This window comes from Podarcis cretensis, assembly GCF_951804945.1.
Source record: "Podarcis cretensis genome assembly, chromosome: 4".
NCBI lineage: Eukaryota > Metazoa > Chordata > Lepidosauria > Squamata > Lacertidae > Podarcis > Podarcis cretensis.
The window spans coordinates 6,796,632-6,823,434 of record NC_137173.1 but is presented as its reverse complement, the minus strand read 5'-3'; the positions used below and the strand labels follow the sequence as shown (position 1 = coordinate 6,823,434).

The 26,803-nt window shown below is 47.8% G+C and overlaps 1 protein-coding gene across 1 annotated transcript in view; it reads right to left on the bottom strand.

The window, feature by feature from the left end:
* C2CD3 (C2 domain containing 3 centriole elongation regulator) overlaps positions 1-26,803 on the bottom strand; it is a 61,891-nt gene that overhangs the window by 17,303 nt on the left and 17,785 nt on the right. Inside the window, exons 12-28 of the mRNA XM_079974279.1 lie at positions 26,565-26,683; positions 25,456-25,578; positions 23,496-23,981; positions 21,415-21,566; positions 18,058-18,301; positions 16,396-16,570; positions 14,140-14,323; positions 13,066-13,238; positions 11,822-11,945; positions 11,329-11,597; positions 9,819-9,908; positions 9,044-9,670; positions 7,677-7,976; positions 4,667-4,799; positions 3,373-3,437; positions 583-788; positions 84-214 (exon numbers count right to left, since the gene is read on the bottom strand). Of these exons, the coding sequence (XP_079830405.1) occupies positions 84-214; positions 583-788; positions 3,373-3,437; positions 4,667-4,799; positions 7,677-7,976; positions 9,044-9,670; positions 9,819-9,908; positions 11,329-11,597; positions 11,822-11,945; positions 13,066-13,238; positions 14,140-14,323; positions 16,396-16,570; positions 18,058-18,301; positions 21,415-21,566; positions 23,496-23,981; positions 25,456-25,578; positions 26,565-26,683 (3,601 nt within the window). The remainder of the gene's footprint in view (positions 1-83; positions 215-582; positions 789-3,372; positions 3,438-4,666; positions 4,800-7,676; positions 7,977-9,043; positions 9,671-9,818; positions 9,909-11,328; positions 11,598-11,821; positions 11,946-13,065; positions 13,239-14,139; positions 14,324-16,395; positions 16,571-18,057; positions 18,302-21,414; positions 21,567-23,495; positions 23,982-25,455; positions 25,579-26,564; positions 26,684-26,803) is intronic.

Genomic DNA, 26,803 nt, shown 5'->3' with positions numbered 1-26,803 from the left:
GAAACAATTACACAGTTACTTCACAGCCCCCTCTCATTTGGGGGGGCATGTCATTTGCCCCCCCCCCCCAATGTTCTTCTCACCTCTCCAGACTGGTGGCATCAGTGCCCTTCAATGGGGACTTTAGATGTTCGCTGGTGCCTCTTGTGGAGAAGCTGGGGAATGCAGTGTACAAGTCCTGCGCTTGGAGGGCAAAAGAGCTGGTGGCTGGAATCTGCAACACAACAGAGAGGGAAACTGGAAGGAAGAAATATCTCCTGGGCTGAGCCAACATGCAGCTGTTCTGTAAGCCACAATTTCATTGGAATGAAAGCTTCCCCTCTAACTTTCCTTCACAGTATGAATGAATAAGCCAGAACATCAAAGGGGATTGTAGATAAAACTACCACAGGCCTCTTGAGTTAGATTTTTTAATTTGTGCATAATATTTGCCCAACACTTGTGTCAAGTTAGTGTGAGAAAGGCCATGTATCATTTCTGACAGCTGCATCCCATGACCCCCTAAGCAGCCAATATGGAATATTTGCAGTAATTCTGTCAGTCCAGAAGTCAGAAACCTGAGAAACTGGGAAATGGACATACTGATGATCCTGAAGCTTTGGTCTGGCTTCTTGCCTGTCTTTCTTCTTTGAGATGAGTTATATTTTCGAGGGGGGAAACGGCAACTTTGATCTGCCCCTGACACTGCCCGCTGAAGTCTGTGATGTTGTACCAGCCACAGACTAACTGGAAGCCAGAAAGGAGGGGGGAGAGATCCACAGAGGCAAAGCCTATCACTCGTTCAACATCTGTAAAAGAAGAAGAAGAGTTTGGATTTGATATCCCGCTTTATCACTCCCCTTCAGGAGTCTCAAAGCGGCTCACATTCTCCTTTCCCTTCCTCCCCCACAACAAACACTCTGTGAGGTGAGTGGGGCTGCGAGACTTCAGAGAAGTGTGACTGGCCCAAGGTCACCCAGCAGCTGCATGTGGAGGAGTGGGGAAGCAAACCCGGTTCCCCAGATTACGAGTCTACCGCTCTTAACCACTACACCACACTGGCTCTCATATCAATGGTTGCCTCTCATCTGTAGGGAAAGCAGGGTGGAAAATACACAGGCCAACATGGCCAAAAATCACACCTAACTAGCTACAGTAGGTATGTCCAAAGTCCGTTTCGGGGGTCTAATCCGGCCTGCCGGTTTAATCTGGCTCAACAACTTCAATCCTAAAAAAAGGTCAGCAACTTTGGTCAGCCCTCACACATGTTCACTTCATCAAATCTGGCCCTCTTTGAAAAAAGTTTGGGCACCCCTGAGCTACAGTATACCTTCTTGTTCTCAGAGTGGCCAACCAGGTGTGCCTGGGAAGCTCACACGGGGAACATGAGTGCAGTCACACTCTTCTCTGATGCCAGAGGTTAAGTACACAGCCACCATGACCAGCAGCCATTGACGACTTTGAATTCCTCCATGAATCTGTCTGACCCGCTTTTAAAGCCATCCAAGTTGGTGGCCAACACTGCGTCTTTAGGTCGCAAATTCCAATACAGTGGTACCTCGGGTTACATACGCTTCAGGTTACAGACTCTGCCAACCCAGAAGTAGTACCTCGGGTTAAGAACTTTGCTTCAGGATGCGAATAGAAATCGTGCTCCGGTGGTGCGGCAGCAGCAGGAGACCCCATTAGCTAAAGTGGTGCTTCAGGTTAAGAACAGTTTCAGGTTAAGAACGGACCTCCGGAACGAATTAAGTACTTAACCCGAGGTACTACTGTATTAGTTATGTACTGTGCAAAGAAAGTTTTCCTGAATCTTTCACCACTGATCTTCACTGGATGCCCCCGGGCTTGAGCATTATGCAAGCAGGAGAAAACACCTCTATCCACTTTTATCCGCATCGTGTATGATTTTACGCACCTCTATCATGCTCCCCCCACCCCCATTTTTCCTAATCTAAAAAGCATTTTGCACAGTCACCCACAGCCTTAAGGCACACACTCTCTGTGGAGGAGGGCATTCCGAGTGAAATCTTCCTGTGTGGAATTTCACACTGCCCAAAATTCTGCCCCTGGCTGTGGCATTCCTTCATGTCCCAGAGGAAAGAGCACAACATCACCACCCCATGATCCTGAGCCTTGCTACTGGCGCTGGGGGAACACACTTCTAAAATACCTGGATAAAAAGGGTGAATAAATATATCCAACATAACCATCTTTTGGGTGGGAAAGACTTTGGAAAAGAAATCACCTGAGTGCCCCCATGCGGAGAAGGAAACAAACAGGCGCCAAGGCTGTCTGAATGCAGCCCCCCAATTAGGGCTGTTTGTATACTGTACATTCTTCTATCTCTGCCCATTGCCAGCTGGCCTCTGAATATTCAAGGACATTGAAAGGAGACTTGCTGCAGTTTTTCTTTGAAACAATCTGTCTGTTTTTTCCCTTCCCTGCATGGATGCCGGTGCAAACAAGAAACAGCCATTCCTTCTGGCAAACACAAAAGTAACCATTGTTTGGATTATCTCCCGCAAGCAGATTTTGGCATTCTGGAGCAAAGCCCCGAGGGAGTTCAAATTCTTTTCTCGAAGCGCACAGACCTGCATGCATTTGCCAGACCCCAATATCTGAGATGAGGCAGAACCTGAGATTGTTGGGAGTGGGAGAACCTGGCAGGAGCAGATGCAATCGTGCGCAAGAGCTGCACATATTAAGGCCGCGGGGAAAGGATGGAGAGCCATGAAGGGAATAAGAGGACCCTGCCTCATGGGGCATTTGGAGTCACTGTCTTAAGAACTAGAAACTTGATTTGGCTTTGTTTTAGGGGCGCATTGCCTAACTTAGGCTGGTGGGCCCATTCCTGATAAAGGCAGATCTGACCACAGTGACACATGCCTTCCTTGCATCTACCTTTGAAGAGTCTTTGGAAGCACCAACTACAATCATAGCTCATGTTACCTTTGCTTCATGATACGTTTTTTCAGGTTGCTTCCTGCGGTCACCCGGAAGCACCGGAAAGGGTTACTTCCAGGTTTCACCACTCGTGCATGCGCAGAAGTGCCAAATCGTGCTGTGCACCTGTGCAGATACGGCGCTTCAGGTTGCAGGCTTTTCATGTTGCGAACGGGCCTCCGGAACGGATCCTGTTCGCAACCAGAGGTAGCACTATAGTCCTGAATGCAGCAGTGAGGATGCTGTGGGTGCTGGCTTACAGGATCCTACCACTCCTCTCCTGATACCTATTTGCTTCTGGGCACGATGCAAAGCACCCAATAGGTGTGTCTTCTGGATGCATGTAGAACTTCCTCCCTACTTAGAACACATACATGAGAACAGTTACCCTTGGTATAGAGCTTGGGGGTTGCTGGCTATATGGTAACTGCATTTGGAGAATAATACCTGCTTTGTGCCACACTTTAAAGACCAGAGTTTGCTGAGGATCCAACAGAAGCTCTTTGGAGAGTCTGTCAAGAAGAAGAAAAAGTCAGAAATGTGCCTTGATCATGGTCGGATGAAACATTGCTGAAATTCAAGTTACATGTCATATGGAAAACTCTCCCTGAGGTATGAGAACGTAGGAACTTAGGAAGCTGCCCTATACTGAGTCAGACCATTGCCCCATCTTGCCCAGTGCTGCCTACACTGACTGGCAGCCGCTCTCCAGGGTTTCAGGCATGAGGGTCTCACAGCCCGGCATGGAGATGCCAGGGATTGGAGCTGGGACCTTCCGCAGGCAAGTCAACTGCTGCTCTAACCACTGAGCTATAGCCGCTTCCCAAATACATATGGGGGTATGTGTGAATAGGTAGGCATGAGTGGCAGCAGGAGGGCCCATGCGCCTGAAAACTGGTGTGTACATTTCGACACTTCTGACTTTTGCTTAGAAGGTAAAGGTAAAGGACCCCTGGACGGTTAAGTCCAGTCAAAGGCGACTATGGGGTTGCGGCGCTCATCTCGCTTTCAGGCTGAGGGAGCCGGCGTTTGTCCACAGATAGCTTTCTGGGTCATGTGGGCAGCAGGACTAAACCGCTTCCGGTGCAATGGGACACTGTGATGGAAACCAGAGCGCATGGAAATGCTATTTACCTTCCTGCCACAGTGGTACCTATTTATCTACTTGCACTGGCATGCTTTCGAACTGCTAGGTTGGCAAGAGCTGGGACAGAGCAACAGGACCTCACTCTGTCATGGGGATTCAAACTGCCTACCTTCTGATTGGCAAGCCCAAGAGGCTCAGTGTTTTAGACCACAGTGCCACCCGTGTCCCCTTATAACTCCTTAATCCTCATCCTCGAGCAAAACAAACTTATTCTATCCCCCTCCCTATTATTGTCATAGCTGTGGAAAGATTTAGATTGCAAGTTCTTTGGGGCAAAAGATTCTCTCTCTAAAGCAAAATTCTGTTGGGTGGTGCTATATAAATACTACTGCTCCTAATTGGTACCTGCAGTGCATTTTTGCCTCCTAACGGGAGTGCTCTTGTTCAGGGTTTATCGATTTCCAAAAATTTAAGTACCGCTTGATTGCAAGCACACAAACAAAGAAAAAACCTCAAATGTGTAACATGCATTTCTGTTGCTTTGACTGGATAAATCCTTCCCTGTGCAGGAAGCCTGCTATTCCAATTGATTGTCTGCACAGCAGATGATGGGGCTTCTGAGATTCCCATTTGTTAAAGGCTCACATTGCATACCTGGTCTGCTGCTGAAAGTCCCAAACAGGTGAGTCGGAATTTTCAACTATTTCCGTGGCAACCGGATTATCGGCAGCGACAAAGGACACGTAGCTACTGGGTGCCACGACCCCACGTTCCGTGAGAGGACTCCCTGAAAGACAAGTTGGGCAAAGGTTGGTTTGGTCTGAAGTTATGAGAAAGGAGGAAACTTTGGGAGGCGCCACGGAATGCAGGCTCTTCCCAGAAGAGCCACAATCCATGAGGCCAAAGGAAAGGGCACTTCCAGATGGTTCTGGGGGAATGGCTCCATGATCCCGGGTTCCTGTGAGCCTGCCAGGCGGGCAAGCACAGCCTTGCAACTGGCAATGCGAACGAGAAGCAGGAGGCTGAGGGCAACAAAGCCCCATCGCTCACATGCTCATGCAGAGGCCTGTTGGGACAATAAGCAGGGCGGTACCCAGCTTGGCTTGGCAGCAGCTAGACTGGTAACTGGCAGTAGCCGCCTGGACCATATAACACCGGTCTTAAAGGATCTTCACTGGCTCCCACTACATTTCTAAGCACAGTTCAAAGCGTTGGTGCTGACCTTTAAAGCCCTAAACGGACTTGGCCCAGGAGACCTGAAGGAGCGTCTCCACCCCCATCGCTCAGCCCGGACTCTGAGGTCCTCCTCCGAGGGTCTTTTGCTGATTCTCTCACTGCGAGATGCGAAGTTACAGGGAACCAGGCAGAGGGCCTTCTTGGTAGTGGCGCCCTCCCTGTGGAATGCCCTTCTTTCAGATGTCAAGCAGATAAAGAATTACAGAAGACACCTGAAGGCAGCCCCTGTTTAGGGAAGTTTTTAACACTTGATGTTTTTATTATGTTTTTAGATATGCTGTAATCCACCCAGAGGAACTGGGGAAACCAGCCAGATAGGAGATGATGATGATGATGAATGTTCTGGGTGATAAGTCTTTATAAGGCCCACTGTCTTACAGCAAGGGGGAAATGCAGGGGGAAAGTGCAAATATAGAATTTGCTGAACATTTAGAAACGCTTGCAATATAAAACACAAGACAGGACTTTAGGAACTGCCAAAGAGAGACCGAGGGTTCTTTGGTGCAAGAGAACGTACAAATAAAAGGCTCTCCCCCCCCCCCGATTACTATAATCTCTTTCATGGCTGGAGCAGGACTAGAGCTTACCCAGCCCCCCAACCTGGGACTGTTTATCTCAAAAGCATGGGAAGAAGCCTGTGAGAATAGAGATTAGCTAATCGTTTAATTGGCTTGACCTAGTTTGCTCAGCACAAAGTTGCTGTTGTGCATCCGCAGAACAACAAGGTCGCCCTCTGGGAAGAGCCTCAATGCCGTTTCAGAGACAGAAACAATGTGGAACATGAATCCCAGGAAATTTTCCTGGGAAGGTGCTGATGTGGAGCCCAAGGCTGCCCAAATCGAGATCAGGACAAAGGGCATGTTGATGACAGTTCTTTCGAAAAGCAAATTCCCTTCCAGAACACTTCCGCCCAAACTCCTGTTACCGATATCTTTTTGGAGTTTTTCAGTACTTTATGATTATCATAAAGGGATAGGAGTTCATAACAACCTCTGTCTAAAAGGGCTGGGCATATAATGCAAGAATTCCATTATGACTACAAGTGGTTAACATGCAAATGTAATTAAATTGCTCGCTTATTTATTTATCCCCCTGCCCTCCAAGCTATTCACTCCAAAATCCTTTCTGAAGCAGCTTATGTATAAGATCAATAACATCAGCAGCAAACACTGAGCTCCTTCTTACAACCTAAAAAGACACTAACAGAAGGAAAAATCATTATTTTACACAGAACTTTCTCCTTAACGAAGACTTATTACAGCGTGAATAATTTCCTGGGAGCAGACTGCACCTTTTCATTTTAAAAATGCACGCACTGGGAACAGTTCTTAGGATGAACCGGATGTGCTCATGTAACATATTAGTTGTTTATGCTGTTTCCAACGTTTAATTGTCAAGTCACCCTGATAATGGGTGGAATTCAACTATAGTGGTACCTCGGGTTAAGTACTTAATTCGTTCCAGAGGTCCGTTCTTAACCTGAAACTGTTCTTAACCTGAAGCACCACTTTAGCTAATGGGGCCTCCTGCTGCTGCTGCGCCGCAGGAGCATGATTTCTGTTCTCATCCTGAAGCAAAGATCTTAACCTGAGATACTATTTCTGGGTTAGCCGAGTCTGTAACCTGAAGTGTATGTAACCCGAGGTACCACTGTAATGTGTCCCGTAAGCAGAGGCACAGTGTAGGGACCTCCACTCGTAAAGTGGGGCGGTTTTCCTCAACTCTCCTCCCTCTGACACTGGCTCGGGATGGTATAAATTCTGGAACAGTGCAGGGAGAGAAGAGGGGGGAATCATTTTGTCTGGAAAACTGAAATGTTTGCCTTGACAAAACAATCACCTTGTTCAATTCCTCCTGGTGTTTTTAAGGGTGAATATAAACCTAAGTTCAAGAAGGACACTGACAAACTGGAACGTGTCCAGAGGAGGGCAACCAAAATGGTCAAAGGCCTGGAAACGAACGGCTAAGGGAGCTGGGCATGTTTAGCCTGGAGAAGAGGAGGTTAAGGGGTGATATGATAGCCATGTTCAAATATATAAAAGGATGTCACATAGAGGAGGGAGAAAGGTTGTTTTCTGCTCCTCCAGAGAAGCGGACACGGAGCAATGGATCCAAACTACAAGAAAGAAGATTCCACCTAAACATTAGGAAGAACTTCCTGACAGTAAGAGCTGTTCGACAGTGGAATTTGCTGCCAAGGAGTGTGGTGGAGTCTCCTTCTTTGGAGGTCTTTAAGCAGAGGCTTGACAACCATATGTCAGGAGTGCTCTGATGGTGTTTCCTGCTTGGCAGGGGGTTGGACTCGATGGCCCTTGTGGTCTCTTCCAACTCTATGATTCTATGATTCTAAGTAACAACAGACCATCAGCTTTATGTCCCATTTGTGGGATTTCAACCTAGACCCCAGGGAGCCCAGAGTTTTACTCACCTTTTAAGCTCAAGTGCATGGCCCTTTCCACAAGGATGCTGACGGCAAATGTCTGCTCATGACCCACTGTGTGGGGAGACTCCTTGGATGGTTTCTCGTTGAGGGTTTCCACAACGGAGGTCTGATCAGGTTTCAAATCTTGCTCAGGCTCTTTCCGTCTTTCCTTGTGGTCACTGACGCCACTGCTGCCATCTTCGGAAACATCAGGTCTGGAGGGGCTTTTGGGAGCTGCCACAATGTGGATTCGCACGGCGGCTCCCAACAAGTTTGAAGAATTGCGCCGGAACAAGGGGAAGACACCTGCAATGATGGGAGAAGGCACATTTCAAGAAGCAGAAGAGAGGCTGGGGGCCAAGTGTCTGGTTCTGTAATCTCCTCTGAGATCTTGCTGGTATTAAAAAAACTCTCCCGTTTTGCCCCATGGAGGACCTTAAGGTCCATAAATAGCAACACCCTAGAGGTTCTGGCCCATAAGGAAGTTAGATTAGCCTCAACCAGAGCCAGGGCCTTTTCAACACTGGCTCCAGCCTGGTGGAACGCTCTGTCTCATGGGACCAGGGCCCTGCAGGATCTGATTTCTTTCTGCAGGGCCTGTAAGAGAGTTCTTCTGCCTGGCCTTCGGCTTGGAATCAATTTGATTCCCTCCCCCCTCTTTTTTTTTTCCTTTTCCCTCCTGTGATGGAAATCCTATTTGGGGACTTCCCTGGCTTTTTTCTGGCCCATGTAGGACCAGTCTGGAAAGTTAGCCTTGGTGAAGACTTGATGTTTTCATCCCCCCAAAAAGTTTTTGATTTGAGTTTTCATTGAAATGAGGCTGTATTTTAATATTTTAATATTGTATTTTAATCTTGTTTTTAAGTTGTATTTCAATTTATTTTATATTGGGTGTTAGCCGCCCTGAGCCCGGTCTTGGCTGGGGAGGGCGGGGTATAACTTCTTCTTCTTCTTCTTATTATTATTATTATTTAATTCATTCATCTGTTGCCTCCCACTCCTGCTCAGGCAGAAAAGTGTGGGCAGCTTCCCTTTCCACCTAGGCTGGAGCCAGCCATCCCTGTTGGCCCCCAGCACCAGGTGATTGGAAGTGATCTGAACACGGGAAGTTATTTCCTGCGTCCCATAGACCTCTCCTCCATGAAACTGTCCCCATACATTTTGAAAGCCGTTTGTAGTGGCAGCCATCACCACATCAGTTGGTAGCAAACTCCATATGGTAAGTGGGCGTCGCATAAATGTGCCAATAGGGGCACGGCTGTTACAATCTTTGCTTGGTGATGGAGTTAAAAAGGAGAAAGCAAAGACTATGGGTTGGATGGTAATGGAACCCCAAAGCTGCCCAATGTTTTTTAAGCTGCTAGTGAACATACCACTAACTGTCCTTTTCCCCCTTGAGCTCTCCCCGAGCGTGGCAAGGTCCACATAGGCCGACCCAATCAGTCGATCGGTATCCAGCGGCCTCTCGGTGTTGCTCTCGTTCCCATAGGCTCGCCACGCCTGGACCTCCAGCCTCTCCTCCTTGAAGTACCACAGTAAGGCTTGGCTCAACGGCAGATCCATTTCTTTGCTTTTCTTGAAGCTCACGGTCACGTGCTTCTGGTCTTCGGCTAATTTGGGCCTCCTAAGAGACGTCCACGTGGCTTCTTGGTCATACAGCTTATAGCGGAGGTAGCAATGGACGCTTTTGTTTAAGTGTGTCTCTCCTGCAAGTAACACACACTGCACTGGCAGCCACAGCTGAGGGATGGAAATGGCCACGGCTGCAGTGTTTGGAGTAGGCTGGCATTCGCCCTCACTGTCGTCCTGCAGGCACTCAGCGCTGGCTTCCTTCAAATTCCAGCCTAAAAGTTTAGCCGCATCCAGGACACGCTCCCGGTCCCCAGGATGGGCAAAGGTGACAGAAAGCTCCAGGCCTCCAACTATGGTTTGCAGGATGTTTGCACAATGAGCAGGCACCAGATCCTCCGGCAGAGTTATTGGGAACCAGCCTCGAATACCTTTCACAGAGCACACAGGAAAAGAGTGTCATTATCACCTTTCAATGGAAAGTGGGGGTGGGGGAGCAGAACATTTTCATTTACTGAGCACCTCCCTATCAGAAAGCGACTCTGTTACATACACCAAAGGTAACACAGGTATCTTTACCTGATCTTCTGTTCAAGAGGTCTCTGGTTGGAATCTTGGCAGTTCCCAGGAGGTAATCCCTTGAAGCCTGGGTTTTTGTTCCATATGGTGCTGTAAGATCAAAATGAAGAACATAGCATAAATATGAAATAAATAAAAAATCATTGTTCATCCATCCGGAAGGTATTCAAAACGGTCTAGTGTAGAAAAGGTGCATGGGAAAAGCAATCCTCGCGCTACTGGCAATTGACTTATTTTAGGATGGATCTATAAGATCGGATCTGTGTGGGCAAAAATTGTCCTTCCTACAGCTGGGAGTTCTTTGAATCCTCTTTCATGTGGCTTCCTGTCTTTCCTCTCCTGCATACATAGTTGCTTAGGGACATAGGTGGTGCTGTGGTCTAAACCGCTGTGGTCGGCGGTTCAAATTCGTGCGACAGGGTGAGCTCCCGTTGCTCAGTCCCAGCTTCTGCCAACCTAGCAGTTTGAAAGCACGCCAGTGCAAGTAGATAAATAGGTACCACTGCGGTGGGAAGGTAAACAGTGTTTCTGTGCATTCTGGCTTCCGTCATGGTGTTCCATTGCACCAGAAGTGGTTTAGTCATGTTGGCCACATGATCCAGAAAGCTGTCTGTGGACAAACGCCAGCTCCCTCGGCCTGAAGCGAGATGAGCACTGCAACCCCATAGTTGCCTTTGACTGGACTTAATCGTCCAGCGGTTCTTTATATTTTGCCTTTACTGACATAGTTGCTTATTTATGTGAAATGATTTCAGTTGTTTGCCGCAGTTAACTGTGGGGCAATTCTTTGGGGCAATTCTTTATGCTCAGTGGTTGGTTGTTCTATGAAGGGTAATTCCCTGTTCTGTCATTGGGTGATAATCTACCACTGCTTCCTCATTCTTGGCGTACAAAGCCTAATGACTGGCAACCTAGTTAGATGAGTGGCATATAAATAATACAAATAAATAATAATAATGATGATGATGCCATCACCACAACAACCATCATGGCCTCCATTTCATCAGAACACAAACTCAAAAGCATGAAAGGAGCTCAAGTGATTTAGTCTAGGAAAGCTACATACAAATCCAGGAAATGAAGCACATATTGATCCCTTTGTAATAGAAACTGAGGGCCCCCAGTAAATGGACTGTTTGCTGGCTATAAGCTTGAAGGCAATCACTGGACTGGTCCCAAAGGCTGCCAGCTGCTGACTGTTAAAAGCCAATGTGTTGTGCTTTAAAAATACAGTAGAATATGGCAGCTGGGTGGCTAGAAAGAGCTGGTGCTTGCTGCCAGAGCGCCATCTAAGCCCTGGAAATGTCTCTTGCACAAATTTGATGGAAGTTGATGGATGCTGTGCAAAAGAGCAGGTGGGAGTGCTGGGTGGGTTTGCTACCTAAGGGATCCTCCATTGGTCGCTCGCTGGGTCCACTCCCCTTGCCCACCCAGCTCAGAGTGATGGCATGATGCAGGTTCTGTCACTGGCACAGCAAAAGTATGAGCTGCCTCCGTGTATTTTACATACCTGAGTTCAGGCTCTTGTGAAAGACGGAAAAGACTATCTCCGAAATCTGCAACAGCTCCCCCAAGGAACAGGCTTCTCCACTGCTTCTCTGGACCACAAGGTTGCACGGGAACTCTGTGTGGTGCTCGAATTCTGGGCAGAAAGTGCGAGCCACGGCTCGGGTGTTGCGCCTCTCGGATTCAGGGAGGAAGGGCAGGTGCACAGAGACGTAAGCATTCACTCCAACTTCTGCACTGCATTGGAGTGAAGGGTTCTTTTCTGCCACGGCTCTTGGCAAAGAGAAGAAAATATCCCAGAGACGCATATAAGGAGCGATTACAAAAAAATTAGACAGGCAAGCACATGGGTTTGTGTTGATTGTGTGTTGCTGTATTTAATAGGGGCAGGAAAGCAGGATGGCTGCCCTTATAAAAACTATCTGCACCATCTAGCCTAGGGTAGTCGGCTCTGACTGGCAGAAGCACTCAACACCCTCTTGTGGCTGTGTGCTTACCTGGCTGCTGCCTGCAAACCAGCTGCAAAGTGTATCTGAACAGAAATAGAAACTGTTTGAGCTGCCAGGATGCCTTCCGTTGCTTTCAGGGAGCGCCTGTATTTTATGCTCACATCAAGAAAACCTGGGGAAAAGGGGAGGAAAAAGAAATACATATTTAAGCTTTCCATTGCTGAAACTGCAGGCAAGGTCTGCACGTGGCTGATGTGACAAGAAGTCATAGCTGAAGACGTTCCTGAAAACAGACGCTCCGGTCCTTCTTGTCAACCACATGAAGGTTAATACTTGGAAGCATCTAAGGAAGGTAGAAAGGGGGCACAGGTGGTGCTGTGGTCTAAACCCCAGAGCCTAGAGTTTGCCGATCAGAAGGTCGGTGATTTGAATCCCAGCGGCGGGGTGAGCTTCCGTCGTTCGGTCCCAGCTCCTGCCAACCTAGCAGTTCGAAAGCACGTCATGTGCAAGTAGATACATAGGTACCACTGTGGCGGGAAGGTAAACAGTGTTTCCGTGCGCTGCTCTGGTTCGCCAGAAGCGGCTTCGTCATGCTGGCCACATGACCCAGAAGCTGTCTGCGGACAAACGCCGGCTCTCTCGGCCAGTAAAGTGAGATGAGCACTGCAACCCCAGAGTCGTCTGTGACTGGACCTAATGGTCAGGGGTACCTTTACCTTTAAGGAAGGTAGAAACAGAATGATATGGCGGACAGAATGCAAGATGCTCTTTCTTAGCCTCAGGGTGGGACCTGACATCATAAGGCAAACACAAGGTTCCCCAATACCATGTTTGCCTTCTAATTCCAATGTGTGTGTGTGTGTGTGTGTGTGTTGGTGGTGGTGGGGATTTCAGGAGAGGCTGTATAACCAATTGGTCCTTCTTGCACAAATTCTCTCAACCCCTCTACCCTGGGCCTGTTTTCCCCCTTCCCCAGATAGCTAGCTATAAGACCAAAATTAGCTCAGCTGTGAGAAAAAACTGGAGGTCAAGAGAAAGACGAAGCCTTCCTGCCTCCACTTGATCTACCTTACACATACAAACACACCCCACCCCTGTTTTACTGTTAATCTCCAAACCTGTCTGCTAATGTAAGAAGTTCTGCCCTGTGTCACCTGTAAAATAGGACCTCCAGTACAGGATCACCAGGAAGGTAAAGCTCATTTAAAGTCCTGAAGAATTATGCCTTGCACTCCGGTACAGTAAAACCTTACCAAAGTCCAGATTTGCTCTGGGCCAATGTCTTCTGTTACCTGAGGAACGGGGATGGGGTTCCCCTGCACTCTCAGTCCTTGGGATTAAGGGTAGACTGAAGGTCTGGATGCCCACGTCCTCTCGGTACTGCATGGTCACCATGGCACACAGACGGGACAGCGGCAAGGTCCCCCTGGCTACCATCTGGTCTCGGACGTTAGGGTAGTAATACCTACAAGAAGAGATGAAACAGAAGTAAACATTAGGGGTAAACCCTTTTGAATGCAAAGAGGGCCCTGTCAGGCCAGCATCATGTGGCCCACCAAGCCAACTGCAGCCATGTACTGTATCCCGACAGCCCCGTCATAGGAAGCTGGTTTATGCCAGATCCATCTAAAGCAGGGCTGCCTGCTCTGACTGGCAGCTGCTCTCCAGGGTCTCAGGGGGAAAGGGCCAATCTCATCACCTGGCCCAGCTGCATGCAAACTCTTAAGGTTTTGTTACAGGGTCAAAGAAATGAGTCTGAAAGGGATAATTCTGAGAGTGAAGAGATCAAATACAGAGGACTCAATTCTTTTAGGACTTTCTGTGCCCCACTTTGAGGAGAATCCTTTGCATGGTCATCCAATAATAATAATAATAATAATAATAATAATAATAATAGTAGTAATAATATTTTTTTATTATTTATACCCCTCCTATCTGGCTGGGTTTCCCCAGCCACTCTGGGCGGCTTCCAACAAAACACTAAAATACAATAACCTATTAAACATTAAAAGCTTCCCTAAACAGGGCTGCCTTCAGATGTCTTCTAAAAGTTTGGTAGTTATTTTTCTCTTTAACATCTGGTGGGAGGGCGTTCCACAGGGCGGGTGCCACTACCGAGAAGGCCCTCTACCTGGTTCCCTGTAACTTGGCTTCTTGCAGCGAAGCAACTGCCAGAAGGCCCTCGGCGCTGGACCTCAGTGTCCGGGCAGAACGATGGAGGTGGAGACGCTCCTTCAGGTCTACTGGGCCAAGGCCTAACCACGGCTTGATGCCAGCAGAAAGGAGAGGGTGGGTATTTGCCTTGGCTGCGAGTGCTGCTAAGCAGGGGGCATTATAGGGATGGCGAGGGACGCCAGAAAAAATACCTGCACCAGATTTCAAACTGGATCCCTCCTCCTCCTCCTAAGCCCTGGGCAGAGAAAGAGCTGAGCAGCAGTCTTTGGACAGGGACATCAGCAGGGACCATCAAGGAGTGATGACGCTCATCGCCAAAGTTGGGGTCAGGGACGCACAAGGTGGTTGTTGAGCGGAAAGGCTTTAACACAAGGCCTGAGGAGGTAAAGCAAAGCCAGAAAAGACCTTATACAAGCCCACTCGCTAGCCAGAAAAGATCTTATACAAGCCCACTCGCTAGCCAAGAGGACCCAAGACTGCTCCTATGGCCGTCATTCACATTAGGCCTGTCTTTGGGCATTCATATTGGGTCCTAGATTGCTTCAATAATAATAATAATAATAATAATAATAATAATAATAATAATAATAATAATATATTTATATCCTGCCCATCTGGATGGGTTTCTTCAGCCACTCTGGGCGGCTTCCAATGGAATATTAAAATACAATAACCTATTAAGCATTAAAAGCTTCCCTAAACAGGGCTGCCTTCAGATGTCTTCTAAAAATCTGGTAGTTTTTCTCTTTGACATCTAGTGGGAGGGCGTTCCACAGGGCGGGTGCCACTACCAAGAAGGCCCTCTGCCTGGTTCCCTGTAACTTGGCTTCTCGCAGTGAAGGAACCGCCAGAAGACCCTTGGCACTGGACCTCAGTGTCTGGGCAGAACGATGGGGGTGGAGATGCTCCTTCAGGTATACTGGACCGAGGCAGTTTAGGGCTTTAAAGGTCAGCACCAATACTTTGAATTGTGCTTGGAAACGTACTGGGAGCCAGTGTAGGTCTTTCAAGACTGGTGTTATATGGTCTCGGTGGCCACTCCCAGTCGCCAGTTTCTAAGCTCAGTCTGGCATGTTTGTGGGCCCTTGCTCATCCAGCACGTTGACTCGGGCTGACAATGACGTTCAGCAGGTTGGGATGCTTGCAGCTGTCACTTCCTGTCTCTTGGCCACTTACTTTCTACATTCAGCTGAAGGAGTAGAGCAGCGGAACATACAGTATTTCGGATGTGGGAGCTCTGCACCCTGGGGAGGCAGTCGATAACTCAGTTTTCTGGCAACATTCTCGTGTGTAAGCTAGCCAGGAAGGGGTTCCATCCTCCACGTGGATGGATGGCGGCTAACAGATTGAGGTTGAATCCTGACAAGACAGAAGTACTGTTTTTGGGGGACAGGAGGCGGGCAGGTGTGGAGGATTCCCTGGTCCTGAATGGGGTAACTGTGCCCCTGAAGGACCAGGTGCGCAGCCTGGGAGTCATTTTGGACGCACAGCTGTCCATGGAAGCACAGGTCAAATCTGTGTCCACGGCAGCTGTTTACCAGCTCCATCTGGTACGTAGGCTGAGACCCTATCTGCCTGCGGACTGTCTCGCCAGAGTGGTGCATGCTCTGGTTATCTCCCACTTGGACTACTGCAATGCACTCTACGTGGGGCTACCTTTGAAGGTGACTCGGAAACTACAACTAATCCAGAATGCGGCAGCTAGACTGGTGACTGGGAGCGGCCGCCGAGACCATATAACACCGGTCTTGAAAGACCTACATTGGCTCCCAGTATGTTTCCGAGCACAATTCAAAGTGTTGGTGCTGACCTTTAAAGCCCTAAACGGCCTCGGTCCAGTATTCCTGAAGGAGCGTCTCCACCCCCATCATTCTACCCGGACGCTGAGGTTCAGCGCCGAGGGCCTTCTGGCGGTTCCCTCATTGCGAGAAGCAAAGCTACAGGGAACCAGGCAGAGGGCCTTCTCGGTTGTGGCGCCCGCCCTGTGGAACGCCCTTCCGGCAGATGTCAAAGCGATAAACAACTACCTGACATTCAGAAGACATCTTAAGGCAGCCCTGTTCAGGGAAGTTTTTAACGTGTGATATGTTACTGTATTTTTGGTTTTTATGTAAGCCGCCCAGAGTGGCTGGGGAGGCCCAGCCAGATGGGCGGGGTATTAATAATAATAATAATAATAATAATAATAATAATAATTATTATTCAATGCTCCAATCCTGTCCAATTACCTTCCAAACAGGAGAGGAGGCAGGTGCCCTCAGTGTAAAACCAGTCGCCGTCAGTGAGAGCAAACAAGCAAGCCACTGCTGGTCCTATTATAGATGAGCACCCTCGCTTCATTTTGGAAGCTCAAAGACGTATTTGTCCATCACCATGGCACACTAGCCAGTTCGGTTCAGAAGCAGTGAAGAACAACCGGAATAGCCTGATGGGCAAACAGCACTTACCATTCTCACAGAACTCTGTCCCACGCAGTATGTCGCACTCTTGAACGGGAAAGTGGTACTGCACATAACAGTCAGCCTCTCCCCAGACAGTGGACTGGAGGGGAGTGAGCCCTTTGACGCTCTCAATGTGGATCTCAAAAACGTGCTCCATCATCCCTTCCTTTTCTCTGCCTGACTGCAAAATAATAGACAAAATGGAATCCCTGTGAAAGAGGGGAATCCTTGTGGGGAGAGAGATCCCGTCTCCGGTGAACAAAATGCTCAATCTCAGCATGTTCTGGGCAGGTAGTAGTAATAATAATAATAATAATATTTATACCCCGCCCTCCCCAGCCAAAACTGGGCTCAGAGCGGCAAACATCAAATGTATAACACAACATAAAATCAGGCAATCAATTAAAATACACCCTAAAATCAGGATCAGGATCAGAATAAAATCCAATCAGATGGCAACCCGGAGATTAGGGTTGGGGGAATAACCCACCACCATTATTTATGTCATAAAAATTATACACCAGTTGACTGTGAAAGCAAAACAAAACCTCAAAGCGGCTTGCAAAAAGAAGGTAATGAAAAGAACCAACAACAATATTTGAAACCATTAAAGCTCGCTTCAGTTTTCTAAACATCTGGGTAGGATTGTCTGAACAAAAAGGTTTTCACAACGTGCCAAAGCGAGGCACTGCAAAGGCATCTGTCTTATGTCCAGTGGCGGGGAGTTCCAGAGAGTAGATGCTACTGCACTAAAAGACTGATTGCTCACAAATGCGGGTTGATTTTGTGTGGCACTTGCAACCGTGCCAGTTCTGCAAACTGAAGTGGTTGAGTGGGTGTATATTTGGTATAGTGATCTCACAGGTATACCGCAGGTTTGCCACACCTGTAAGACAGTCACTGATGTATAACATAACACACCACACCACACCACACACACACTTTAAATGTTCTACACTCCTTCCCCAAGGTGTGGTCTCTGGTGGGTCTCTAGGCCAGGCATAGGCAAATTCGGCCCTCCAGATGTTTTTGGGACTACAACTCCCATCATTCCTAGCTAAAAGGACCAGTGGTCAGGGATGATGGGAGTTGTAGTCCCAAAAAACATCTGGAGGGCAGTTTGCCTATGCCTGCTCAACAAAGGTCTGCATAGTTAAAGCTATGATTTTCCCAGTAGTGATGTATGGAAGTGAGAGATGGATCATAAAGAAGGTTGATCGCTGAAGAATTTATGCTTTTGAATTATGGTGCTGGAGGAGACTCTTGAGAGTCCCATGGACTGCAAGTAGATCAAACCTCTCCATTCTGAAGGGAATCAGCCCTGAGTGCTCACTGGAAGGACAGATCCTGAAGCTGAGGCTCCAATACTTTGGCCACCTCATGAGAAGAGAAGACTCCCTGGAAAAGACCCTGATGTTGGGAAAGATGGAGGGCACAAGGAGAAGGGGACGACAGAGGACGGGATGGTTGGACAGTGTTCTCGAAGCTACCAACATGAGTTTGACCAAACTGCGGGAGGCAGTGGAAGACAGGAGTGCCTGGCATGCTCTGGTCCATGGAGTCACAAAGAGTCGGACACAACTAAACAACAACAAAGCTCTAGGCAAAAAAAGTGCTAGTTTTGGGGGGCAGCCTCAGCAAACACAAAGATATGTTTGATGGAAATACCTTTGGAAGAGGCATGACAAGAGAGTCCAGAGAATGTGGAGGGCGCATTGCCACAGGCGGTGCCATTCCTTCTTCGTTCTTGAGCCTCTGCAGTGCCGCGATCTGCTCCGCGGAGCCCATGGCCAGAATGACCGTCAGGCTCCCCTTTTTGCTGCCGGTGAAGACGTCGACCACAGGCATGGAGCCATCTACAGCCAGCACCGGATACTGAGCCTGAAGCAGCAGGCTGGAAATCTTGGGGTCCCTGGGAAGGGAGGGAGGAGACAGTCATGCTATGTAAACCGCGTAGCGATTCCTGTTGACGCATAAAGTGGTGAATTAACTAACTAAAACATACAGAAGAGTCCAATTTCCCTACCAATGAATCTCCTTGCCACCTTCGCCTTTAGCAGAGACCGGCACTTTTTCATGGAGGCTAGGCATTTTAAAATGCAGGAAAGCTGGGCTTCTATGAATTTGACATGTGAGATTACAGTGGTACCTCGGGTTAAGCACCGTATTTTTCGCTCTATAAGACGCACCAGACCACAAGACGAACCTAGTTTTTGGAGGAGGAAAACAAGAAAAAAAAAATCTGAATCCCAGAAGCCAGAACAGCAAGAGGGATTGCTGCGCAGGGAAAGCAGCGATCCCTCTTGCTGTTCTGGCTTCTGGGATAGCTGCGCAGCCTGCATTCGCTCCATAAGACGCACACACATTTCCCCTTACTTTTATGGAGGGGAAAAGTGAGTCTTATAGAGCAAAAAATACAGTACTTAATTCATTCCGGAGGTCTGTTTTTAACCTGTTCTTAACCTGAAGCACCACTTTAGCTAATGGGGTCTTCCTGCTGCCGTGGCACAATTTCTGTTCTCATCCTGAAGCAAAGTTCTTAACCCGAGGTACTATTTTTGGGTTAGCGGAGTCTGTAACCTGAAGCGTCTGTAACTTGAAGCGTATGTAACCCAAGGTACCACTGTATATTCTGTAGTTCATGCTGCAGTTCCTAGACTCTCTGCTTAAGCAACATGCATACTTAATCGGATCTGTGAGCCTTCAAGGCCTCATCACCCATTCTGAATTGTGCTGGATACCTGGGGGGGAGCGTAAGTCTGGTGGCAGGGGGACCTTTTCCAGCTTTAGGGTTGTATTTTCTCATGGGCAACGTTTCCAAGGGTGGCTGCATGTCACATGGGAGAGGTGAGAGGCAAGAGTGGATGGAGGAAGTTGTGACTTGTTTTTGTATGGTAGGGCACGTTGCAGCCAGAGGAATTTTACTCACCGCTGGAATTCCCTCCATCATTTGTCAAAGCAAATTGAATGACAGTTCAAGGGCAGCCAAGCCAGTCAAAAGCACTCGAGGAGGGCATGGAGCAATGGCCTTGCTGAGTGTGTGTGTCCTGACAGTGTGCCAAGGGGCTAGGAGGAATGCAGGGCCACATTTGACCCTCAGACTCCCAGTCCCCTTGGCTCAAATTCCCACTCAATCTTTCTGTGATTGTGTTTTCAGTTTAGGTGCCATACTCTGGAACCTCAGGGTGAAAAGTGGGTGAGAAACGGGAGTCCACGGATTACTCGCACATGAAGGTGGCAGGTGGTTGGTGGCAGGACCCTGTGAGTGAGAGGCAAGGAAGGGAAAGCCTTCCAGGGTGAGAGACCCCTGGCCTTGGGAGTCCTCATAAGGAAGCTGGTCCTGGAGGAAGAACTGTGAGGGGAGAGACTCCATCAGGCAAGGCCTCCTTCCACCTGCCTTGCCCCACCCTCCAGTCCTCTGCTTCTCAAATTGTATTGTATTATTTTATGCACTGTGGCTTGCCGTTGTTTTATTGATCGTCGTTTCGAAATTATTTGTTGCAATTGTTAAGAGTGGGTTTCTGTTTTTTTTTTATATGCTGATATTATTATTCTATGCTATTCTGATTGTTGAATGTTACTTTATTTGATGTAGATTGCTGTCAGGGGTTCAGGAGCAGAAGCACAGGGAAGAGGGGAGATGGAGAGCAAAGGGGAAGAATCTGAGGGCAGCGTAGGAGAAGATGACAGTGGCCCGAGAGATTCCATGAGCCTCTCCAGCGAATCGGAAGATTCACAGAAGGGGGCGCCAGTGGCCAGGGCAAGGGGATTCCCAAGGGGGACACTCCAGGAGCAAGGGGCCAGCAGGGACTCCCAGAGTAGCAGTTGGAAATCAGGACCAGCTTCCCCACCAGAGCATAGTGGGGGGGGGAAGAGTCCCAGGTATCGAGGGCAGAGGATTCCACACCAGGGAGTGAAGATAAGTCAGGGCTGGCCACGCCTCCATCGGAGAGCCAGACAACGGAGGGGAGGTCAGATCCGGGCAGTATCCCGGAAGAGGGAAGCAGTGACAGAAGCAGTGTGACGGTCAGGAGGAAGGTCACTGGGTTGGCGCGAGAGGCAAGTTCAAATGTATAGGAGCGCGGGACAGCAGAGAATGAGGATTGGGAACCGGGTCCTAAAGCCCGCCGGAGACAGGGGGAGGAGTCAGCCGACTCAGCGTCGGAAGAGTCCAGAAAGGGGAAAGCCCCGGCGGGCAGGAGGACCCAGAGGAGGAGAGAATAACGGAAAAGGTGGAGCAGGGCTAGGATCTTAAACTGGTGCCAGAGGGGAGGAGATTCAGACGGGACTTCGCCGGTCTAGGGTTTAAGACGTAGGGCTGCGCGCTGCGGCTTTGGAATGGAAGTTGAACTTCAATAAAGACTTTTGTACATAACGACGATCGGGCGCTGGTCCTCTGTGAGCTGGGACCTAGGGGCAGCTCTGACAATTGCTTATTTTAAAGCCATTTTATTATCACATTTTTGTATTGCGTTAGATTGTTATAAGGTGTACATTCTTTGATTCTTCAGCTTGTAAACCGCCTTGAGTATTGTTAGATAGAAAGGCAGTATACAAATTAAAAGTGACGATAATGTTGATGAGAAGCAAGGAAAGCTCCCAGCGAGACCTGAGAGGGTCCATGGCTTTCTGTGTGAGACAAGGGTTAACAACTAGTTTTGAAAGAAGACTATTTTCTCTTTCTCTGTTTTTGTTTAGATTATATATATGAGAAATGAAAGGAAAAAAAATTAAACAAAGCAAACTGGGTGGTGGATGTTTTGGGCAGCATACTGCCCCTTAGCTTACTTTAGGATGAACTCACAGCAATATATCATATGTAGCCCAAGTCTGAGCCACTAAGATAGGGATGGAAATTAAAAATCACTGCCTGGAAGTGATTTCTGGTTTTTTAATCTGACTTGGTGGTGGTGGTGGGGGGCATTATCAGTGTTCCTTGAGCACTGAAAGAAGAAGAAAATTGAGTAAATATGCCACAACACAGTAAAATAAAAACAATTTTAAAAATGAAGAATGAGTTTTTACTTGAATGAAACGTAGAACTGATGCAGTGGAAGCTTCACCAGTCCTAGCAAGGCGTCTCCTCCTGGAATGCAGACCTTGTTCCAGGCTTCTATGACCATCACATTGTTCTTCAGCCTCTCCAGATGTTTTGATGTCAGTGAAATAGGAGTTACCTAGAGATTTGATCAGACTCTTTGATCAGAGAAGCAGGCCCACACACACACACACACACAGCCCTTCATCTCAGCCTTTGCAAATATAAAAATAAAGAGGACGGCATGTAAACCAGCAAATCCACAGTAAACTGACTGTGGACCCGATACAGCTAATGGGGGGGGGGGCGGGAATTAAGTCCCCTTGCAAGCTTACCAGGTTTAATTAAGTTGCAGGTAAAATGTTTGCTGATAAGTTTTCCTTGTGAGGAAAAGAAAACAAGTTTCAAAAGCTAATTTTGTTTAGTGATGTTCTAGGCCAGGGGTCAGCAAACTTTTCCAGCAGGGGGCCGGTCCACTGTGCCTCAGAACTTGTGGGGGGCCGGACTATATTTTTTTTGGGGGGGGATGAATGAATTCCTGTGCCCCACAAATAACCCAGAGATGCATTTTAAGTAAAAGCACACATTCTACTCATGTGGAAACACACTGATTCCCGGACCATCCGTGGGCCAGATTTAGAAGGCGATTGGGCCAGATCCGGCCCCTGGGCCTTGGTTTGCCTACCCCTCTTCTAGGCTGCCCCATAAAAGATGTGTTTTGCACACTTTAATATTTGGTTTCTCGTGGGGTCTGTATGTGGGCGACCTGGGCATGCCTGAGCACACAGAGAATCACAGAATTGAAAAGTGGGCAGGGAACCCAATGGCTACAGTCCAACCCTCTGAAATGCAAGAATTGCAGCTGGAGAATCCCCAGCAGATGGCCATCCAACTTCTGCTTGAGAAGCTCAAAGGAAGGGGAGTCCACTGCCTCCTGAAAGAGACTGATCCACTTTCAAATAGCTCTGTTAGAAAGTTATTCCTAATGTTTAGTCAGGATCTCATTTCTTGTAATTGTGATCTTACCCATAGAATAGAATCATAGAATCATAGAGTTGGAAGAGACCACAAGGGCCATCGAGTCCAACCCCCTGCCAAGCAGGAAACACCATCAGAGCACTCCTGACATATGGTTGTCAAGCCTCTGCTTAAAGACCTCCAAAGAAGGAGACTCCACCACACTCCACCACCCGAACAAGCTTCCTCCATCTTCCAAATGACAGCCCTTCAGATATCTGAAGAAGGCTTTCATACCACCTCCCAGTCTTTTTTTCTCCAGGCTGAACATCCCCAACACCCTCATAAGGTTTGTTTTCCAGATACTTTGTCATCCTGGCTGCCTTCAGCTGCACACATTCCAGCTTCTCAATATCTTTCTTAAACTCTAGTGTCCAGAACTGGATACAGGTGGGGTCTGACTCATGACTGAGACGTCCTTTGCTGCTGGGCATTGGGTGACTTTAATTATGGGGCCAAGCCAACTATGAATACCTGTATACTTGAAGGAGCGTCTCCACCCCCATCATCCAGCCCGGACACTGAGGTCCAGCTCCGAGGGCCTTCTGGCGGTTCCCTCAATGCAAGAAGTGAGGTTACAGGGAACCAGGCAGAGGGCCTTCTTGGTAGTGGCACTTGCCCTGTGAAACGCCCTCCCAACAGATGTCAAAGAGAAAAATAACTACCAAACTTTTAAAAGACATCTGAAGGCAGCCCTGTTTAGGGAAGCTTTTAATGTCTGATGCTGTATTGTTTTTAATACTCAGTTGGAAGCTGCCCAGAGTGGCTGGAGAAACCCAGCCAGATGGGCGGGGTATAAATAATAAATTATTATTATTATTATTATGAAGGGCAGCAAAACACATTCTGCCTCCTGGCCAGTCTGACAACTACCCAACACTTTAGAATACAGAAACTGGCCCTCCTGCTGTAAAGCAGGGGGGCAAATAATACAAAGTTTTGGGCCTGTATTTTGTTCTCTGACCTCACAAGTTTAAGGAATTGATGTTAAACACTGAGGAGGCACTAATGTTACCAGGATTACTGCGCACATGAAAAAACTGAAGCTTGCCTGAGAAAACTGGAAGATGGGTTGTGTGGTCCCCCATATCACAGCAGACCTTGTGGCTTCTTCTGTGCTGAAGAGCTTGCAGTTTAGATACACGTTACAAGAACCATGAAATCCAGCATCTTTGGGAACAAAGACCTTCCCTTCTGGGACCATCAAGAGTACGTGCAACAGCAAACCTTCTTCTTCTGATGCGCACAACTGGTTCAGGAGGTTACGGGAGACGGGCATGGGGACTGGCAGCTGACTCACGCCAACGTTGGCCCTTTCTGATACTGCAGGTGAAGACTCTTGGTTCCTCTTTGGGAGCTGGCAATTAGTTTGCTTCAAGACTGGGGGGCTTTCAGCAGGAGTGGTGCTCCTGCCAACTTCTTGAAACTGGACTCCAGGACTCTTGATGGCATGAACTGGAGCTTGTGGTGCCCCATGCGCTGCCTTGGCACTGGTGCTGGAGAAATCTTTACTATCAGCTGCAAGTTCCAATGACACCTGCCGCAAGAAAGTTAGAAATAGCTTGTTACCTGCTGTCTGTTGAGAGCACGAAAAAGAAAAAGAGCAAAGATCACCTTCAACGGGCCTGGAAAGCAAAGGGTCAGGAATGGAGGTGGCCCTAAAAAACTGAGCAGCACCCAGCACAGCCACTCAATACATATTCCCACCATTAGGCGACTGTTTTACTCTAGATACAGAAGGCCTTTGTTTCGGAATGAGCTGGGGTCCCTCTCTTCCCAGATGTAAACCTGACACCTGAATGTGCTCCAATGCAGAAAGCAGCCTCCCAGAAAAAAATTCCATGGCCAAAGCAAGAGGCAATGATACAAGCCAATTCTTTAGTCTCCTTTGGCAACAAACCTGTGGGCAACTATGTTGGGAATTCCATTCCTCCCGTGCTGCAGGTGTGTGTGGGATTGTTACATGTCAAATGTCTGTTTATATTCCAACACTGAATTCAATAATTCAGTGTCTTGTGGGCGGAAAGGGAGATACAGTCGTACCTCTGGTTGCGAATGGGATCTGTTCCGGAGGCCTGTTTGCAACATGAGCGGAATGCAACCCACAGTGGTGCGTCTGCACACGCGCGGGTTGCGATTCGCCACTTTGGCGCATGTCGGTCTGCACATGCGCGAGCGGCAAAACCCGGAAGTAATCCTTTCTGGTACTTCCAGGTCACCGCAGGACGCAACCTGAAAAAACGTATCATGTGCAAAAAAGAGGAGATAGACAGGGGCGAGACGACTACTACTTCTTTTTTTAATCTAAAGGAGGGGCAAAATGATTTGGGATGTCTCTAACCTGGAGGGGGAAACATGCTATTTATAAAATAAAATAAACTCAGATTATATCCTAAAAAAAACAACAACCAACGTATCATGAAGCAAACGTAACATGACGTATGACTGTACGCTGTTTCCGTTCTGTATAGCTTTTGCAGCTCTCTTTTCGAGGAAGAAAGACAGAGAGGCCATGTTTTTCTTTGTTCTGTTCTGTTTGATTTAATTTGCAATAAATTAGGCTTAGATGTTACTCCTCAAGGCTGAGCTTCTGTTTTGAATTCAGCTTGTCCCTGGATATGGGCTACATCAGCGTGACGGGAGACCGGAGTGAAGAATCCCAGGTGACGCTGCATTGGGGGGGGGGGGAGGCACCAGGCCTTGGTGTTATCACCCAACCAATTCATGCCCTCACAGAATCAGGCTGTACTCATCATGAAAGGAAGCTACTGGTAAGATTTCACAGTAAAAAAATAACCAATTCCCAAAGGCTACAGGGCAGGGGCTCACCCAGTGCTAACTAAAGCACAAATGCCAAGGCAAATCTTTGCCACAAAATATATCCTGATACGCCATTAACACCCAGCAAAAATACCAGTTCAGAATAGTTCCATGATGAGAGTGTATGACACCTAAGTGTTGCATTAAGACAAGCTACCTGTGTGAACGGTATAGAAGCGGGTTGTGTATACCTTTAAAGGCCCCAGCTGGGCTGGACGTCCGTCTTCTTTCACAGACAGTTCACGGCTGACCGATAGTTGCTCAGACTGAATTATGTCTCGCAGCGGGAAAACAGCTGAGCCAATCAACAGGGGCTGAAGACAGAAGAACACAATGGGGAAGGAGGGGGTTATTATGGCACATTTCACTTTTCAATATTACATAATCTATACTGTATTGTGCTCATGGTCGTAAAGCCTCTGGTAGGGTTTGGGGGCTGGGGTTCTGCCAAGGTCTTCAAGGAAAAGTAATCAATAAGAAAAGATATGTACTGTACTGGCCCATACATAAGCCGCACCCGAATATAAGCCACACATTTAAAATTGGAGGGGGTGGGGAAAGGAAAAAATACTCGAATATAAGCCTCTCCATTCCTCGCTGCTCCTGGCTGCATACTTGGGGTGGGGTGCATTTCCGGCAGCCTTTTCCCTTCCTTGCTGTCTCCCTTACCGGCCTTGGAGGAGAGGACGGGGGACTATGCATGAGGCGGGCGCCGCTTTGCCGCACTCCTGGTCTGTTTGCCCTGGCTGCATACCGTAAGGTTGCAAATATAAGCCGCACTTTTCACGGTCAGAATTTAGGGGGAAAGTGAGGCTTATTTTCAGGCATTACGAACATTAAAATCCTGACTTTCTGACAAAATAGTGCTCTAAGTGGGTAACAGTAAAACAAAAAAATTAAATTACGAAACAATTTTTTTTTATCATAAATTACACACAAGTTAAACAGGTCTAAAAAGGGTATCTATAAGCAGACAAGATTTAAAATATCCATTTAAACCCAGTTAATATGCTGAAAGCCAACTGAAAAAGAAGCATTTTGGCCCTCCTCCACCAGTGGAATGCCAAGCTATGCTTCTCAAAGGAGGGGTTGCAGTGGAGCCCGTGAAAAGTCTCCTTGTTGGCTCTTGCCGCACAGACACCCAACATTGGTGGGACAAAGAGTGAAGCCTTAGCTGCAGATCTTAATACAAAGCAGTCCCTTAAGCAGGGGACTGCTAAAGGTAGGTTCAAATGGGTCTAGATAATCTGCTTCATCCAGAAAAAATAATAATGAATGAAATGAATGAAATAATGAATACCTTTCTTTGTGTGCCTTGTTTTGAGTAGATGTGAAACTCAAGGTCCGAGTTCCACCAATGGGTTATCATTGTGCCACTGAAGTGAACGGAGAACACGTACCGCTGTTGAAACTTCACCACTGAAAAGGTAAATTGACAGGGATTGTATGCCCAATCGGATGGAAGAGGGGAGAAAAAGATGTTCAGTCAAAATTTCAAAGATATGACAGAAGAAAGGTCTCTGGAGGCTTGTGAGGGAA